The sequence below is a fragment of the Bombina bombina genome, chromosome 10 (genome assembly GCF_027579735.1).
Source record: "Bombina bombina isolate aBomBom1 chromosome 10, aBomBom1.pri, whole genome shotgun sequence".
Lineage (NCBI taxonomy): Eukaryota > Metazoa > Chordata > Amphibia > Anura > Bombinatoridae > Bombina > Bombina bombina.
In genome coordinates, this window is record NC_069508.1 from 109425211 (window position 1) to 109443497 (window position 18287).

Consider the following 18287-nt stretch of genomic DNA (forward strand, 5'->3'; position numbering starts at 1 on the left):
AACAGGGCCCAGGAACGCCCCCCCGTATCCAAGACAATGATAGTATCAGATACCTTGTACCCAATGAGAAGACAGAGAGAGGCGTGTCACAAAGATTCCGCTAGCAGATGGAAATCACCTGTGACGCCGTCCGCACACATGCGCACTCATGCATGTGTACGCACGCGCACGCCAAGGCACACCCGCGCGCACATGTGTGCGCACAAACAGGCACAGACGAAACACTAGGCGCAATCACTGCCAAGGAGAAACCTGCGACGGCACCCTCCGCCTTACCCACCTGAGAACAGGTAAGAATGATAGCAGCTAGATTCGATCCCAAAGGACCCTCTGACATCACAGCAGTCACGTGACTGCAGTGATCACATGATGGTGGTGCTATTACTACCTGCATATAAAATGCTCAAAGGAAGGATGTGTTTAAAATGCTGTATTGTGATTGGTTAGTCACACCTTTAAGTAAAGGTACAGGTGCAATGTTCAATATGCATGATTAAGGGACTGCGTTCCCGAAACGTCGCATAACTTTCCGTCCATGTGTATTCAATAAAGGATATTTTATTCATTGAAAGGTGCTGAGGATTACTATTTTTGTGAACAGGTAAGAAGGTATCCTTGGTACCCCTGGTTCCATTATATATATATATGTGTGTGTATATATGATCTAAATATATTGATATTTCACAATGAAAAAAGTAATTTACCTTTACTAATGGACAGCATTATTGGTATATTTATGGAAAGAACTAAACATGAGGTTGTTCTTTTAGTCAATTTGATACTGAGATATGGCTAATCCTGGACTCCTTTTCAGTCCATCAGAATTACAATTTAAGGAGCATTGCATTGTCAAACCTCCGAACATTTGTCCTGAAGGGAAAGCTGTACTAGGGACAGGGGGCAGATATCCCACCTCATGACACCCCCTCAGTATTTGTGATGGTTGGGAGTTCAGTATTGCCTTTCCAAGATTTTTTCTATTAAAATCTTATTTATCACAATATATCTAAATGCATTTATGGCACAATAACAACCCCAAATCTTACTTGGGGACTATTCAATAATTTTATTTAATAAGGAAGCACACTGAGCACATTTTTACAGGAGTTAAGGGGGTAGATTTATGAAGCTGCAAATGCAACTGTTTCTGCGTGAGTCTTTAGGCTCACTGGAAACATAAGTTAAAAAGCAGCGGTCTTAAGACCGCTGCTCCTTAACTCGTCCGTTACCTCTGAGGTGGCGGACAGCTATCATCCCGATCACAAAAGATCGGGATGATTGACACCCCCTGCTAGCGACTGATTGGCCGTGAATCTGCAAGGGGCAGCATTTCACAAGGAATGCTTGTGCACTGATAAATGCAGACAGCATATGCTACAGCGGATCATGTCTGCCCGCATCTTAATAAATCGGCCCCTTGGTCTCTACATGTCAACCCTATAAAACCCAGTCGTGCCCACTTTGAATGGCTATACTTTTTTCCATGTTAATCTGCTTGCTCAAGCATGTAATTAAACCACATCATCATTTGTGTTGCAGAAAGTAAAAGAAAAAAAAAGTAAAAAATATTGCCTTTATAGCACTTCTTTAAACAGACATGATACTCATGATAAATCACTTGAAAGTGAGGCAGCATATCTGGAAAAAGCTGACAAGAAAATATAGTAAAAAAGCAAGGTATTTTACTTCAAAATGTCTTCAGCTCACCAGAGTAAGTTTGTGATTTAGAGCTAATCTTTTTACTGTCATCTAAACTACATGGTGAAAAAAAAGCCAATTAGGATAATCAATGCTGAGTTCACACTTTGTTTTACTGTGATCTCATGGGATTTCACAAAAATCTCTCAAAATGTCATTGTAAGATTCCTTAAACTGAGGAGGAAAATAAAGTTACTGTGACTCCATATACCACATGTACACTGACTTGTTAGTCCTGAGACAGGCATCCTGATTGGATGCTTAAAGTCCTTTTACAGTGGGATATGGCTACAGAGGACATTCTGTGGTAAAATATCTTCCTTTTTTATATAGAGATGTTCAAGTGATATTTCTTAGTCAGCTTTTTACTGTCACTTTCAAGTGATTCAACATTTGGTTATCATGTCTCTTTAACTATAAAACTACACACATTAGATACAGACATCAGAATATCCATTAATTAATATTTTCCAACATTTGATGAAGGCTTTCAAGGACAGGGATATTAGGGAACTTGTGGGAAGTATCCCATCAACATTTTGTGGTCATAATGAGAGGAGCATGACAAAAATTGGTCAGACCTCCCAAAACGTGATAATGCTGCATGAACCATCTGTTAATGACTCCAATTAAGTTTTGGACTTTGAATTTTAATTGGGAAATTATCGAAAATTGGATGAATTAATTGCAGACATGTCAGTAACTGATATTAATTGTTAAATACAAAAATAATTGTATTAAGACAGAATTAAGCAGTCATCATTGATACTGAATTAATGGCTGCCATGTGTTAATTTAGATTTGAATGCATTTTGATTTCATGAAGCAGGGTGAAAATCTCTATAAAAATCCACTGGTAAAGCCTGCGCTACTCTTGTTTCGTATAGTGTCTGTTTTGCATGTATGTAATTAGAACTTGCCTTTATATAATTTTCTAATTCAAGCAGTTTTTTAAGGGATTTGAATGGTTAAGAAAAATTGCAAAAAGTCATCTAAACTGTTGTACAATGTTTCTGTTTGTCATTTGTCAATTCTAACCAACAAGAATGCAATAATTGCTTTTTATATAGTACTTCTCTCACCATCCCTGTTCTGTGCACATATGATTTTTATATAAACTAATAATTGCCAACTAATATATATCACCAAACTGAGAGTTCACAACATATACACCTCAGAAAGATAAATGGCTAAGCTAGCCCATTTGAAATTCAAAGCTGACACCTACAGGTTTAAGCAGGTATAACAGGCATTATAATTATTGAGCAACTGAAACATCTCACCATAATCTTACAAAGGCACTGCTCACTTTCGGGTAGATTACGAGTTTTGACGGTAAAGCTGTGCGGTGCTAACGAGCAGTTTATGCTCACCGCTCACCTACAAACAACGCTAGTATTACGGGTTTTTCGCCGCAGAAAAGTGAGCGGAGAGCAAAATTTAGCTCCACATCTCACTGTAATACCAGCGCTGCTTACGGTAGCGGTGAGCTGGCTAAACGTGCTTGTGCACGATTTCCCCATAGGAATCAATGGGGGAGAGCCGGCTGAAAAAAAACCTAACACCTGAAAAAAAGCAGCGTTCAGCTCCTAACGCAGCCCCATTGATTCCTAAGGGGAAATACATTTTATGTCTACACCTAACACCCTAACATGAACCCCCGAGTCTAAACAAAACTAATCTTACACTTATTAACCCCTAATCTGCCGCCCCCGACATCGCTGACACCTGCATTATATTATTAACCCCTAATCTGCTGCTCCGGACACCGCCGCCACCTACATTATACTTATGAACCCCTAATCTGCTGCCCTCAACATCGCCGACACCTACATTATATTTATTAAACCCTAATCTGCTGCCCCCAATGTTGCCGCAACCTACCTACAATTATTAACCCCTAATCTGCCATCCCCAACTTCGCCTCCACTATATTAAAGTTATTAACCCCTAAATCTAAGTCTAACCCTAACACCCCCTAACTTAAATATTATTTAAATAAATATAAATAAAATTACTACAATTAACTACATTATTCCTATTTAAAACTGAATACTTACCTGTAAAATAAACCCTAAGCTAGCTACAATATAACTAATAGTTACATTGTATCTAGCTTAGGTTTTATTTTTATTTTACAGACAACTTTGTATTTATTTTAACTAGGTACAATAGTTATTAAGTAGTTATTAACTATTTAATAGCTACCTAGTTAAAATAAAGACAAATTTACCTGTAAAATAAAACCTGAGTTACACTAACACCTAACACTACACTATAATTAAATTAATTCCCTAAATTAACTACAATTACAATTAAATACAATTATCTAAAGTACAAAAAAAACCCCACTAAATTACAGAAAATAAAAAAAATAATGACAAGTTTTTTTAAACTAATTACACCTAATCTAATCCCCCTAATAAAATAAAAAAAAAAACCAAAATAATAAAAAGCCCTACCCTATACTAAATTACAAATAGCCCTTAAAAGGGCTTTTTGCGGGGCATTGCCCCAAAGTAATCAGCTCTTTTACCAACATTAAAACCCACCACCCACACACCCAACCCTACTCTAAAACCCACCCAATCCCCCCTTAATAAAACCTAACACTAACCCCTTGAAGATCACCATACCTTGAGAAGTCTTCACCCAAACGGGTGGAAGTCCTCAACGAAGCTGTGCGAAGTGGTCCTCCAGACGGGCAGAAGTCTTCATCCAGACGGCATCTTCTATCTTCATCCATCCAGCGCGGAGCGGCTCCATTTTCAAGACATCCGACGCTGAGCATCCTCTTCCATCGACGTCGACTGTAGAATGAAGGTTCCTTTAAATGACATCATCCAAGATGGCATCCCTTCAATTCCGATTGGCTGATAGAATTCTATCAGCCAATCGGAATTAAAGCTAGAAACAATCCTATTGGCTGATGCAATCAGCCAATAGGATTGAAGTTCAATCCTATTGGCTGATCCAATCAGCCAATAGGATTGAGCTGGCATTCTATTGGCTGTTCCAATCAGCCAATAGAATGCCAGCTTAATCCTATTGGCTGATTGCATCAGCCAATAGGATTTTTTCTACCTTAATTCCGATTGGCTAATAGAATTCTATCAGCCAATCGGAATTGAAGGGACGCCATCTTGGATGACTACATTTAAAGGAACCTTCATTCTACAGTCGACGTCGATGGAAGAGGATGCTCCGCGTCGGTTGTCTTGAAGATGGACCCGCTCTGCTCCGGATGGATGAAGATAGAAGATGCCGTCTGGATGAAGACTTCTGCCCGTCTGGAGGACCTCTTCTTCCCGGCTTGGATGCAGACTTCTGCCCGTCTGGAGGACCACTTCACCCGGCTTCATTGAGGACTTCGGCCCGTTTGGGTGAAGACTTCTCAAGGTAGGGTGATCTTCAAGGGGTTAGTGTTAGGTTTTATTAAGGGGGGATTGGGTCGGTTTTAGAGTAGGGTTGGGTGTGTGGGTGGTGGGTTTTAATGTTGGGGGGGTATTGTACTTTTTTTTACAGGTTAAAGAGCTGATTACTTTGGGGCAATGCCCTGCTAAAAGCCCTTTTAAAGGCTATTTGTAATTTAGTATAGGGTAGGGCTTTTTATTATTTTGGGGGGCTTTTTTATTTTATTAGGGGGATTAGATTAGGTGTAATTAGTTTAAAAAAACTTATTTTCTGTAATTTAGTGTTTTGTTTTTTTTCGTACTTTAGATAATTGTATTTAATTGTAATTAATTGTAGTTAATTTAGGGAATTAATTTAATTATAGTGTAGTGTTAGGTGTAATTGTAACTTAGGTTAGGTTTTATTTTACAGGTACTTTTGTATTTATTTTAGCTAGGTAGTTATTAAATAGTTAATAACTATTTAGTAACTATTGTACCTAGTTAAAATAAATACAAAGTTGCCTGTAAAATAAAAATAAACCCTGAGATAGCTACAATGTAACTATTAGTTTTTTTAGGTTTATTTTATAGGTAATTATTTAGTTTTAAATAAGAATAATTTAGTTAATTATAGTAATTTTATTTAGATTTATTTAAATTATATTTACGTTAGGGGAGGTTAGGGTTAGACTTAGGTTTAGGGGTTAATACATTTCATATAGTGGCGGCGACGTTGGGGGTGGCAGATTAGGGGTTAATAAATGTAGGTAGGTGGCGGCGATGTTAGGGACGGCAGATTAGGGGTTAATAAAATGTAACTAGTCTTTGCAAGGCGGGAGTGCGGTGGTTTAGAGTTTAATATATTTATTATAGTGGCGGCGATGTCCGGTTCGGCAGATTAGGGGTTAAAAAAATTATTTTAGTGTTTGCGATGTGGGGGGGGGCTCAGTTTAGGGGTTAATAGGTAGTTTATGGGTGTTAGTGTACTTTTTAGAACTTTAGTTAAGAGTTTTATACTACGGCGTTAACCCATAAAACTCTTAGCTACTGACTTTCAAATGCGGTACCAGTCTTGACAGGAGAGGGTGTACCGCTCACTTTTAGGAAGACTTGTAATACCGGCGTTAGGAAAATCCCATTGAAAATATAGGATACGCAATTGACGTAAATGGATTTGCGGTATTTTCGAGTCTGGACGAAAAAGTGAGCAGTACACCTGTACCTGCAAGACTCGTAATACCAGCGGGCATTAAAAAGCAGCGTTGGGACCGAGTCGCGGAAGAAAAGTGAGCGGTAGACCCTTTCCTGCCTGACTCGTAATACCAGCGTATAGGGTAGGGCTTTTTATTATTTTGGGGGGCTTTTTTATTTTATTAGGGGGATTAGATTAGGTGTAATTAGTTTAAAAAACGTGTAATTATTTTATTATTTTCTGTAATTTAGTGTGGTTTTTTTTCGTACTTTAGATAATTGTATTTAATTGTAATTAATTGTAGTTAATTTAGGGAATTAATTTAATTATAGTGTAGTGTTAGGTGTTAGTGTAACTCAGGTTAGGTTTTATTTTACAGGTAAATATGTCTTTATTTTAACTAGGTAGCTATTAAATTGTTAATAACTATTTAATAACTATTGTACCTAGTTAAAATAAATACAAAGTTGCCTGTAAAATAAAAATAAACCCTAAGCTAGATACAATGTAACTATTTGTTATATTGTAGCTATCTTAGGGTTATTTTACAGGTAAGTATTTAGTTTTAAATAGGAATAATGTAGTTAATTGTAGTAATTTTATTTATATTTATTTAAATAATATTTAAGTTAGGGGGTGTTAGGGTTAGGGTTAGACTTAGATTTAGGGGTTAATAACTTTAATATAGTGGCGGCGACGTTGGGGGCGGCAAATTAGGGGTTAATAATTGTAGGTAGGTTGCGGCGACATTGGGGCGGAAGATTAGGGGTTAATAAATATAATGTAGGTGTTGGTGATGTTGGGGGCAGCAGATTAGGGGTTCATAAGTATAATGTAGGTGGCGGCAGTGTCCCGAGTGGCAGATTAGGGGTTAATAATATAATGCAGGTGGCGGCGATGTCGGGGGTGGCAGATTAGGGGTTAATAAGTGTAAGATTAAGGGTGTTTAGACTCGGGGGTTCATGTTAGGGTGTAGACATAATATGTATTTTCCCCCATAGGAATCAATGGGGCTGCGTTAGGAGCTGAGCGCTGCTTTTTTTCAGGTGTTAGGTTGTTTTTCAGCCGGCTCTCCCCCATTGATTCCTATGGGGAAATTGTGCACAAGCATGTTTAGCCAGCTCACCGCTACCGTAAGCAGCGCTGGTATTACAGTGAGATGTGGAGCTAAATTTTGCTCTCCGCTCACTTTTCTGCGGCGAACGCCAGGTTTGTAAAAACCCGTAATACCAGTGTTGTTTGTAGGTGAGCGGTGAGCATAAACTGCTCGTTAGCACCGCACAGCTTTACCGACAAAACTCGTAATCTACCCATTGATGGGACACTGAACCCAAAATTTTTTTCTTCTGTGATTCAGATAGAGCATGACATTTTAGGCAACTTTTTAATTTACTCCTATTATCAAATTTTCTTCATTCTCTTGGTATCTTCATTTGAAATGCAAAAATGTAAGTTTAGATGCCGGCCCATTTTTGGTGAACAACCTGGGTTGTCCTTGCTGATTGGTGGACAAATTGATCCACCAATAAAAAAAAGTCCTGTCCAGAGGACTAAACAAAAAAAAAGCTTAGATGTTTTCTTTTTCAAATAAAGATAGCAAGAGAATGAGGAAAAATTGATAATAGGAGTAAATTAGAAAGTTGCTTACAATTGCATGCTCTATTTGAATCACAAAAGAAAAAAATTGGGTTCAGTGTCCCTTTAAGCTTTTAAAAATTAATTTGTTGTGTCTATATGTTTGTGTTTGCAGTTGTATAATATACTCTGTCTGACTTACACCTTTGTTGCATATAGGTCAATTTTTTAATGATGCTGATAGATAAAAAATATTTCAGTTCATATTAATAAAGGGCCATTTAAATATTTTATATTTGTGTGTTATATTTTTAAAAACCCATGAAATACTTTATGACAACCAGTTCAGTTCATGCCACTCCTTTCACCCAACTAGCACCCTGAATGTCTTTTATTTTCTGCTATAGAAGTCAACAAGTACAGCCTATCTTAACCTCTTAAGGACATATGACGGAATTTTTCCGTCATAAAACAATTGAGCAAACTGAAAGCTGTGTCCTTAAAGGGTTAAGCTGTATGACCCATCTTACATAATAACAGAGGAGCCCTATTCTGCTAGGTGCATCTCAGATGTTCCTAGAATTTAATACAGAGCAGCAGGAGTTCTCTATTTTTCTTCATCTATGGGATAGGCAGCATTAATAACTTTTTCCAAAAATACATATAATCTCAAGTTTATGTTTCACAAAATCTAATTGAAAAAGAAAAGAGAGATGAACTAACCTGAGAATGAACATAAGATGGAAAACCATATTTTCTTGTTTGTCAGGCCAGTGCCACTGAGAGTGAAGTTTCTTTTAGCTCATTATGCTTTTCATAGAGGAGAAATAACCCCTAAAATTGTAGTCTGATTCTGCCAAAAAGGCAGTCAAGCCCCAAAACACCAGGCAAGCCTCATCTGAACAAGAGAAAGCAACCAACCCCAGACTTGTGTCCTGTCAGTGAGAGGCAGTTGCATCTCTCTAGGGTATGTAAGCAGAGCCCCATCTGGTTTCTCCTTCTTAAAGGGACATTAAACACTAAATACATGCTAGATAGAATGATGCATTCAAAGAAAAGATTAGTCCATGACTAACATGTAGATGTATTTTTTAAAGTTTCATTAGTTGTTTAAAAAGTGACAAAATAAGTGTAAAGTTTTAGTGTCTATAAAACACTGGGATCTGCCATGTTGTAACTTGTGTTACCTTCTCTGCTGTGGCCAATTAGAGACAGTTATAAATAGGTCACTAGAGTGTGCAGCCAATGGTTGTGCTGGATTTAACAGTGTTCTGCACTTCCATTTCTAACAATAACTGAAAAGCTCACAATTTCAGAATGGAATTACAGGCAAAGAGGACAAAATAAATAATGAAAGTATATTGCAGAGTTGTTTTATTATATACAATTTATCATTTTATATTACCATCTCAAAGTGTTTAATGTCCCTTTAATCTTAGAGAGACCCAAGAGTTATTTACATACAATAAAGAAAACGGAGAGACACACTCAACTGAGAATTAACATTAGCTAGGAAAATTTCCTTGCTTGTTAATCCAACCAGTTCTACACAGGGTTAAAGGGACATGAAACCCCAATTTTTTTTCTTGTATGATTCAGACAGAGCATTCAATATATAAAAAGTTTCCAATTCACTTGTATTATCAAATTTGCTTCATTCTCCTGTTATGCTTTGTTGAAGAGATATCTGGATAGGTATCGTGCACATGTCTGAAGCACTACATGACAGGAAATAGTACTGCCCTCTAGTGCTTTTTCTAATGTATAACATTCTTCCGAAATTGCCGCCATATAGTGCTGCAGACATGTGTGCTCTCCTATTTGAATCATGAAATAATTTTTTGGGGGTTTTATGCTCCTTTAAAGGGATAGTATAGCCAAAAGTAAACTTTAATTATTTAGAAAGAGAATGTAATTTAAAGCAACTTTCTAATTTTCTCCTGATATCAATTTTTCTTCGTTGTCTTGGTATCTTTATTTGAAAAAGCAAGAATTTAAGCTTAGGAGCCGGCCCATTTTTGGTTCAGCACCTGGGTAGCTCTTGCTGATTGGTGGCTATATTTAGACACCAATCAGTAAGCACTACCTAGGTGCTGAACCAAAAATGGGCTGGCTCCTAAGCTTACATTCTTACTTTTTCAAATAAAGATACCAACAGAAAGAAGAAAAATAGGTAAAATGAGTAAATTAAAAAAGTTGCTTAAAATGGCACGCTCTATCTGAATCATCCGTTTAATTTTGACTAGACTATCCCTTTAAGTTTCTTTTAGCTCACTCAAAATTAAATGAAACATGTTTATAATTTAATCTTTAATCATAAATCGTAAACTTTACAGTGTTAACCATTTCCAGTATACCCTGTCTTACAGTTGTATTCTAAATGTTATTAATTAAAGAAAATGAAGCTAATTTTATAATGAGACATGATTAAGAACCAAGTTATGGTTTGAAACGTTGTTTGTATGATGGACCCTGCAAGGAAACAATAAAGGTCTTTTAAATTTTACTGGAGGCTGGAAAATTACTTTTTTGGACTAATTTTATAATAACAGAGTATCTTGTAAACAAATTACTGAAAAGAAAATAAATAAAACATTTATAACCATACAGAAAAAGAAAATAATTGAAATTAATAATTAACTAAAGAGGGAATTTTTAAGTTATGTTTTGTTAATAAGGAAGCCCACTTGTTGTGTTCAGAAATTAAAGAAATTCAAAAGGGGCAAAAGAAATATGTTTATATAAATTAAATTACCAAGAAAAAAAAATCATTACTTTGTACTCTACATTAAATCCTTTAGGAAATCTTGTTCTCATTGTAAGTTCCAACCTGTTTCTATTTTAGTCAATAGTTCTCCTTTATCACCCCCCCCCCTCCCCCAAAGGTCCCTAGGCTTTTTCTCAAGACCCAATAATTATGTGATATCTTTTGTCTTTAGACTGCCCCCGGTTAAGGCATTTTTATCTCTTTCTGAATGTTGATTACATTTAAATGAACAAAGTATGATTGTATTTTCTTCTATTCCAGGAATGGTAAATTATAGTGAAGTTTCTGGCTACCCTTTAATTCAGCACTGGACTGTACGATCGGTTATGTATCATGTCAGACTTAATCAACCGTCCATCTCTCAAGGTAACAATATGGTATAAAAATACTTATACACAGAGACGTCTTGCACACTACTCCACTTACAAGTGGAGTGCAATTGTTAGTGCAGGGTAATGCATTTATCTTGAGCAAAGAATATCCCAGAATCTGGTGTTACAAGTGGATATTAAAAATGTTAACCAAACCATTTTATCATGGCCAAAACTTTTTTACCCTGAACTATTAATGGATGATGAAGAGCAGTATTAGCCCGCCAGTTGTACTTGTATTACAAGTGGTTAGTTAAGTGTTGGTATTATGCGCAATCCAAAAAAACTGCTTTAAAATGTAGCTCTTTTTGAGACCCTAAGTAAATGATTACAGCTTGCTAGTTTCTATTACAAACACATGACAATACTGTGGACATAAAATATTTAAGTTATATTTTAAAATAGGTTTAATAATGAAAATAAGGTTTTGTGGCAGAATTAACGGGTATATGACAAGGGGTGGAACTGGGAATGGGTCAAAGGTGTATGTATGCCTGTATACATGTGTGTATGTATTCTTGTATGTGTCATGTATTTTAGGCTTACCTTTCATTTAAATAGTATAGCTCATAACTACCTAAAGTCCTTCACTACACGAGGGGCATTGTTTTTCTCCATTAACTTGGCATTTGAAAGGAATTTTACAGTGCACCCCCATAGAAGTCTTTTATGTGACGGCATTGACACACCCACGCTAATTAAATGCAGACGTTAGCGCACATTAAACTATCGCTAGGGATTGGTGAATGTGGCAAAAGTGCAATTTGCTGGGTAGAATGAATATTCCTGTGTACCTTCATTGTGGACAATCGCATGTTGATAAAAACGAGAAATCCATTCAAATTCTGTAATGTTAATTCCGGTTTTCAAAAGTTACTTTCATTTTTGAATGTTCATAATTAGTTTCAATATCCACATTTGAAATTTTGAAAGTAACATTTGATTTAATAATACTATTCAGAAGTTCAATAGTTCATGTGGTAGGGAATTTAGTAAATTGATAAATAATGGATACAAATATATTGATTACAATTTTCTATTTTAAAATATTTCATAATTCAAGTATTACATTTAAAGAGAGAATTAGAAATACTATTACAAATATATGAATTCATTTTTTTTTTATAGCTTACCCCTTCCCTATGTTAAAATTCATATACGTACTTAAAGGGCTATTTTGTCTATGCAGTCAGTGTCTCGCTCCCTTGAATGCGCTAGCTCAGGGGTCAGCAACCTTGGACCCCAAGATGTTTTGGAACTACATTTGATCATGGGAAATGTAGTTCCAAAACATCTGGGGGCCAAGGTTGCTGATCCATACGCTAGAACATGCACAAATCTTGCTGGTTTCATCAATAGAAGTGTGAACACGAAGCTGAGCTAAATAAAAGCTTGCCCATGTTAATGTTGTTGAATGGATCGGTCTGTCAGCTGTGCTGGTGCCTGGGAACGTTGTTTCTTGTAACGGGTGCATTTTTTATTGCTTAGGAATAAGTAATGGACAATGTTTATGGGGTTGTCACTGTATATGTTGTTAGATGTTTATATATATATATATATATATATATATATATATATATACAGCAAAACAAGGACATTTGGAAGAGACCTTGACGTGGTACCTGGGCTTGTCCCATTTGGCCAAATGTGGTAACTAACTCTTCCGGTTTTGCTTTTATTCCTAGCTGAGAGCTTGTGAGCGAGTACTGGACTTTTTTTTATGTGTATATATAGAAGAAGGGGTGAATGCCCCGAAACGTCACTGCCTAACAAAGTGTGCTGTGCTTAAATCCAGCGAGTGCTTATTACCTGACCTGATTGAATATTCCGTTAAGCACCCTGGTCTATGCTTAGGGTTGGCGAGTGAGAGTGCACTATTTGGATCCAGTATATATATATATATAGTGTTTTTTTATATTTTCTTCATGGTTAAAGTTTATAGTGATTATTTGGATTCCTTTATTGTGCAAAAGGAGTTGTAAAACGTATTAGTACTGTACTATACCTTTTCATCTTCAGCATGCTTAAAGGGACATCATACTCATAGGCTAAATCACTTGAAAGTGATGCAGTATAACTGTAAAAAGCTGACAGGAAAATATCACCTGAATATTTCTCTGTAAAAAAAAAAGAAAATATTTTACCTCACAATTTCCTCAGCTCACCAGAGTAAGTTCTGTGTAAACAGTTATACTTCAGCTGCTGTCCAGCTGCAGGTAAAAAAAAAGGTCAAAATGAACAGCAGCCAATCAGCATCAGTAGTGCTGAGATCATGAAGTCTTTTACTGTGATCTTGTGAGATTTTGCTTAACTCTCATGAGATTTCATAGTAAACTTCCTTAAACTGAATAGGGAAATAACATGAGTGTGCATAAGACGTGCTCCCTTGCAGTTCCCGGGACAGGCATACTGACTTGCTACTTAAAGGGACACAACCCAAATTTTTTTCTTTTGTGATTCAGATAGAGCATGCAATTTTAAGCAACTTTCTAATTTACTCCTATTATCAATTTTTCTTTGTTCTCTTTATTTGAAAAAGAAGGCATCTAAGCTAAGGAGCCAGACAATTTTTGGTTCAGAAGCCTTGTTTATTGGTGGGTGAATTTATCCACCAATCGGCAAGAACAACCCAGGTTGTTCACCAAAAATCGTCCCGCTTTTAAATTTACATCCTTGCTTTTTAAATAAAGATACCAAGAGAATGAAGAAAATTTGATAATAGGAGTAAATTAGAAAGTGGCTTAAAATTGCATGCTCTATCTGAATCACAAAAGAAAAAAAAATTGGGTTCAGTGTCCCTTTAAAGGGCCACTGTAAGTAAATATTTTCTATGCCTGTTACTAACTAACTACCCCAAATACGCTTTTTATCAATAGCATTTCATTAACATATCTCTACCGTATATCAGAAATCTTATCTGCAAATTTAATTGTTTTCCAAACCCACTCCATGGGTATCCTTTGCTCTGTACCAATCTGTTTACAATACCTAGGTTTCAAAATGGCGCTTTAAACACAAAGTTATTGGTTTAAGTATTTTGAACATGCAGTGCTGAAATAGTGGGCAGGATAACGTGACATCATCGGTGAATAAAAGATATAACTTTTAGAATGTTATGAAACTTCGTTTTGGAGAAAATATAGGTCAGTAGGTTTTAATTAATGTTTATTAACTTTAATATGTTAGTTGTTTAGCTTAAAAATTATAACAGAAAGTAATCCTTTAAGGTGTGTGTGGGTGTGAATACTTTTGAGGTACATTTTGAGGTAAAATATCTTTCCTTATTACATAGAGATTCTCAGGTGATGTTTTCTAGTCAGCCTTTTACAGCTATGCTGCATCACTTTCAAGTGTTTCAACATTTGGGTATCATGTAGGGTTGCCACCTGTCCCTTAAAATACAGAACACTTATAAGTTACACATGCTGCAGGGTGTGCAGGCAGGAATATAAATAGTGCTGTCCAGAAACACAATAAATGTTCCTCCCTGCACACCCTGCAGCATGTGTAACTCATAAGTGTCCAGGAAAACATGGCTGAGGTGGCAACCCTAGTATCATGGCCCTTAAAGAGATAGAGCACTCAAACTATTTGATATATGTTGCTGGGGAATTCGCTCGCACCCCATGAAAGAACAATCATGAGTGTGCATTTCCTTCATTCTATTGTCATTACCTAGTTAGAATAAGCTAGTTTGATTGGTGGAGGGGCGTGATCTACTATAATGTTTGCTCTGCTCTTCTGTTAGGGTGGTCCTGCATTGTACTGTGTAACTGCAGCAAATTAACTTTTAAAGGTAAAATAAGAATTAATTAAAAAATAAGAATAGTTTATAATTACTTTATTTACTTTTTTTGTATTACCTAGCCCTCTGAACTACTTCTATGTTACATTGAGTTAACTGTTTTTTTTTAATCAATTCCAAACAGTAACTATAATAATAAAGGTGCTCAATGACTTTCATGGTTCAGATAGACCATGTAGGTTTAAGAGACATTTCAGTTTACTTCAATTATCAAATTTAAAGGGACATGGAACTTAAACTATTCAGATAGAGCATGCAATTTTTTTTTTTTTTTTTAAATAGTTTTTTTTATTGAGGTTCAAGAAATCGTACAAAGCAAATGAATACAAATGTAAACAAATTACATATGATATACTGGTGTACATAATATATATGGGGTAAATTTATTAATGTGCGAGCGGACATGATACGATGTAGCGTATCATGTCCGCCGCACATCGATAAATGCAGACAGCATACGCTTTCGGCATTTATCATTGCACCAGCAGTTCTTGTGAACTGCTGGTGCAATTCCGCCCCCTGCAGATTTGCGGCCAATCGAACTGCTGGTGCAATTCCGCCCCCTGCAGATTTGCGGCCAATCGGCTGCTAGCAGGGGGTGTCAATCAACCCGATTGTATTCGAACAGGTTGATTTCTTTCTGCCGCCTCAGAGCAGGTCGGACAAGTCATGGAGCAGCGGTCTTTAAAGTAAATAAAGTAAACAAGGGGCATCAAGCTCCATTCGGAGCTTGATCAATTGACCCCTATGAATCTAAACAGCAAAAATTTGGCCAAAATATAAAAGAATAGTAAGAAAAACATAACGGGTATGACTGAACATACATAAAAGAGGACATTTCTCTAAGTCAAAATATTTTCGCCAGATGTACACTAAAAATATAACCTCCATTTTTCTTTATAAGATAAATATATCCCTCAATAAACATTCAAGATCTCTCTTGGGCCTAACTCTTTATATAAACATTTGAAAGGGAAATGTTTGGTTCAGAAGCCTTGTTTATTAGTGGGTGAATTTATCCACCAATTAAACAACAAATATAAACTATACATAAAAAACCTGTTAGTTTGTGGATAAATAAAAATAGCATGGATATTACAATATCTTAATAGCATATAAGGTTGTTGACATAGGAGATATAAATGATTTCAGGTGCGGTGTTTGCGAGAGAAACCGCAAACTAATACTTTGAACACAATTAAAGTGTCAGAGTAAATTGATTTTAGGAGCATAATTGAGATAACTAAGCAGCATAGGTGCGAGACTTATATTAAGTAGGTATGACCTGAATGGGTTATTATATAGATAACAAGTTTATAGGGTATATATAGCTCCGGATTAGGCCCAAAACCCCATCACAAGTATAGGCAGCAAATAAACCAATACTAGAGAGTGAGTAATCAGCCCAGCTTTGGAGAGGGAGACTAAACATAGGAATTGGGTGAGTGCAGCCCTCATTAAATATTGATAGAGGTTACAGATGGGGATCTAGGGTCTGGGTTAGGCAATTTAAAACGTTAGCATAGAACGAGGGCAACTAACTCGATGAGTAAAGTAAGGCTTCCACTGGGAATCAGAACCTTAAATTGCACTCCCCACTATCTCGGCAGCGGACTGCGGGGACCTCATTGTATACTATCTCAGTGAGGGGACGCCCTAAAGCAGTAATAATATGTTACCCTCTCAACATGTAAATGATAAGTGGTATTGATAGATGAAACAACCCATAGATAATCTTTTGACCTGGATGATAGTCCTTTTTAAGCTTCACATTCTACATAGGGCAGAAGCTATTATAAGGCATGCTAGAAAAAGTAAAGATTATGAAGTTCGAAATACAATCTACATAAACTGTGTAACCCGTTCTGTTCTTGAAATGAACTAGATTCTATCTGAAATAATATAAAAAATGTGGTTACATAATATATCCTCGACATATTTGTAGTGAAGTTAAAAATTTGCCATAAATAACAAAAAGAATAAACTAGGAGAAGGGGAGCATAATGTCTAAAACAATGTAACAGCCCTCTGGTGCCATAAAAATTATATACTGGGGTAAGAAGTTTCTGATTGATAATGTATAATATTGAACAAGAGCCCACACATATATTCAAACAACAGATTATACTGTTACCAGTATATGGCTAGGATTGACAAAAAAAAAATAAATGATGTGAAACGCTGATCTTACATAGGTTTTGCTAAGATATTCATTTCTGGTATGAAAAAATAAATAAAAACTGTTCTCAATATAATATAGATATTTGTCAAACCACATAGCGTAAATAGGATACAGACTGATTGTTACTTGTATACATTTATATATTCCTCTAAATTCTGGCTTAGAAGCCATCATATGTGAGAATACTAGGTTTGCATGTAGTACGTATCCTAAACGTACATTAGTTAACACCTCAAATGTCTCATAGATACCATTATCCCACACCAGTACTGTCCAGACAGTGATAACGGCTGTCGATATACAAGGACTCTATCATTAAACCGGAGGGTGATTTAGCCTAGAAAACCTAGTGGTAGTTACTTTGGTAGGGAGTCACACCAACCTTTCCAATATCGGTTTATTCTGACTCTCTATTTCCAGAGCTTGTGAGATTCATACTAATTCCTTGCTCGTGTGGTTAAGCCTTATTTCTTCTTCTGAGATCTGAACATCATGGCTTAGTGCAAATATGTAACCCCTAGCAATTGTTCCTCCAGCCGGTGGATCACTTGGTATTATCATCGCCTATATTTCGGAGCTTGCTGGTGGCAGGGTAGGGGATCCATGCTTTAACGGGGTAGCTAGAGCTATGTTCTGCAGATTCACCTCTGACTCCATTGCTTTGGCTTCGGCAACGGCATCTTCTGTCTGTATCATCAGAAATGGGTTGCTTAGTCGTTCACACGTCTTCCTTTCAAAGTCTGCTAGTAGGTCCATAATAGCTGTATAGAATGCCTTAGTATTCATGCTGAAAAATTTATATAGATGCGCTTTTAGAATCCAATATGGCGTTTCGCGCCTTTCAATCTAGCTGCGACATTAGTATATATTTAGTGCCCAATGTCAGGGTTTCCCGCAGTGTTGCTCAGATTAATCTCTGGGTCGCTGGTACGTGGTTGTGCTGTTGAAGTTTACAGTGCTAGCTCAGTTTTAGCTTAGAAGAAGCTAGCGGATGGCGGTATCACTGTATGAGCGATCCAGTCGCCGTATTCGTTCTGATAGTACCGTGCTGTTGTAGGCTCCCGGATTCGTTCTAGGTATAGAGTATATGGTAGGATATCAAAATATTAACTATAGGTATAGACAAATAAATCCTTGTTATTAAGATTTGAACCAGGAGCTCTACCGATATGCGACCATCCACTTCAATAGTTAGCTCCGCCCCCCAGCATGCAATTTTAAACAACTATCCAATTTACTTCCATTATGAAAATGTGCCATTTATGAGACACCAGCTCCTACTGAGCATGTGCAAGAGTGCAT

General features: G+C 36.6%; 1 protein-coding gene across 1 annotated transcript in view; it reads left to right on the forward strand.

The window, feature by feature from the left end:
* ASTN1 (astrotactin 1) overlaps nucleotides 1-18287 on the forward strand; it is an 896761-nt gene that overhangs the window by 770691 nt on the left and 107783 nt on the right. The window contains exon 15 of the mRNA XM_053693303.1: nucleotides 10889-10993. Coding sequence (XP_053549278.1) covers nucleotides 10889-10993 — 105 coding nt within the window. The remainder of the gene's footprint in view (nucleotides 1-10888; nucleotides 10994-18287) is intronic.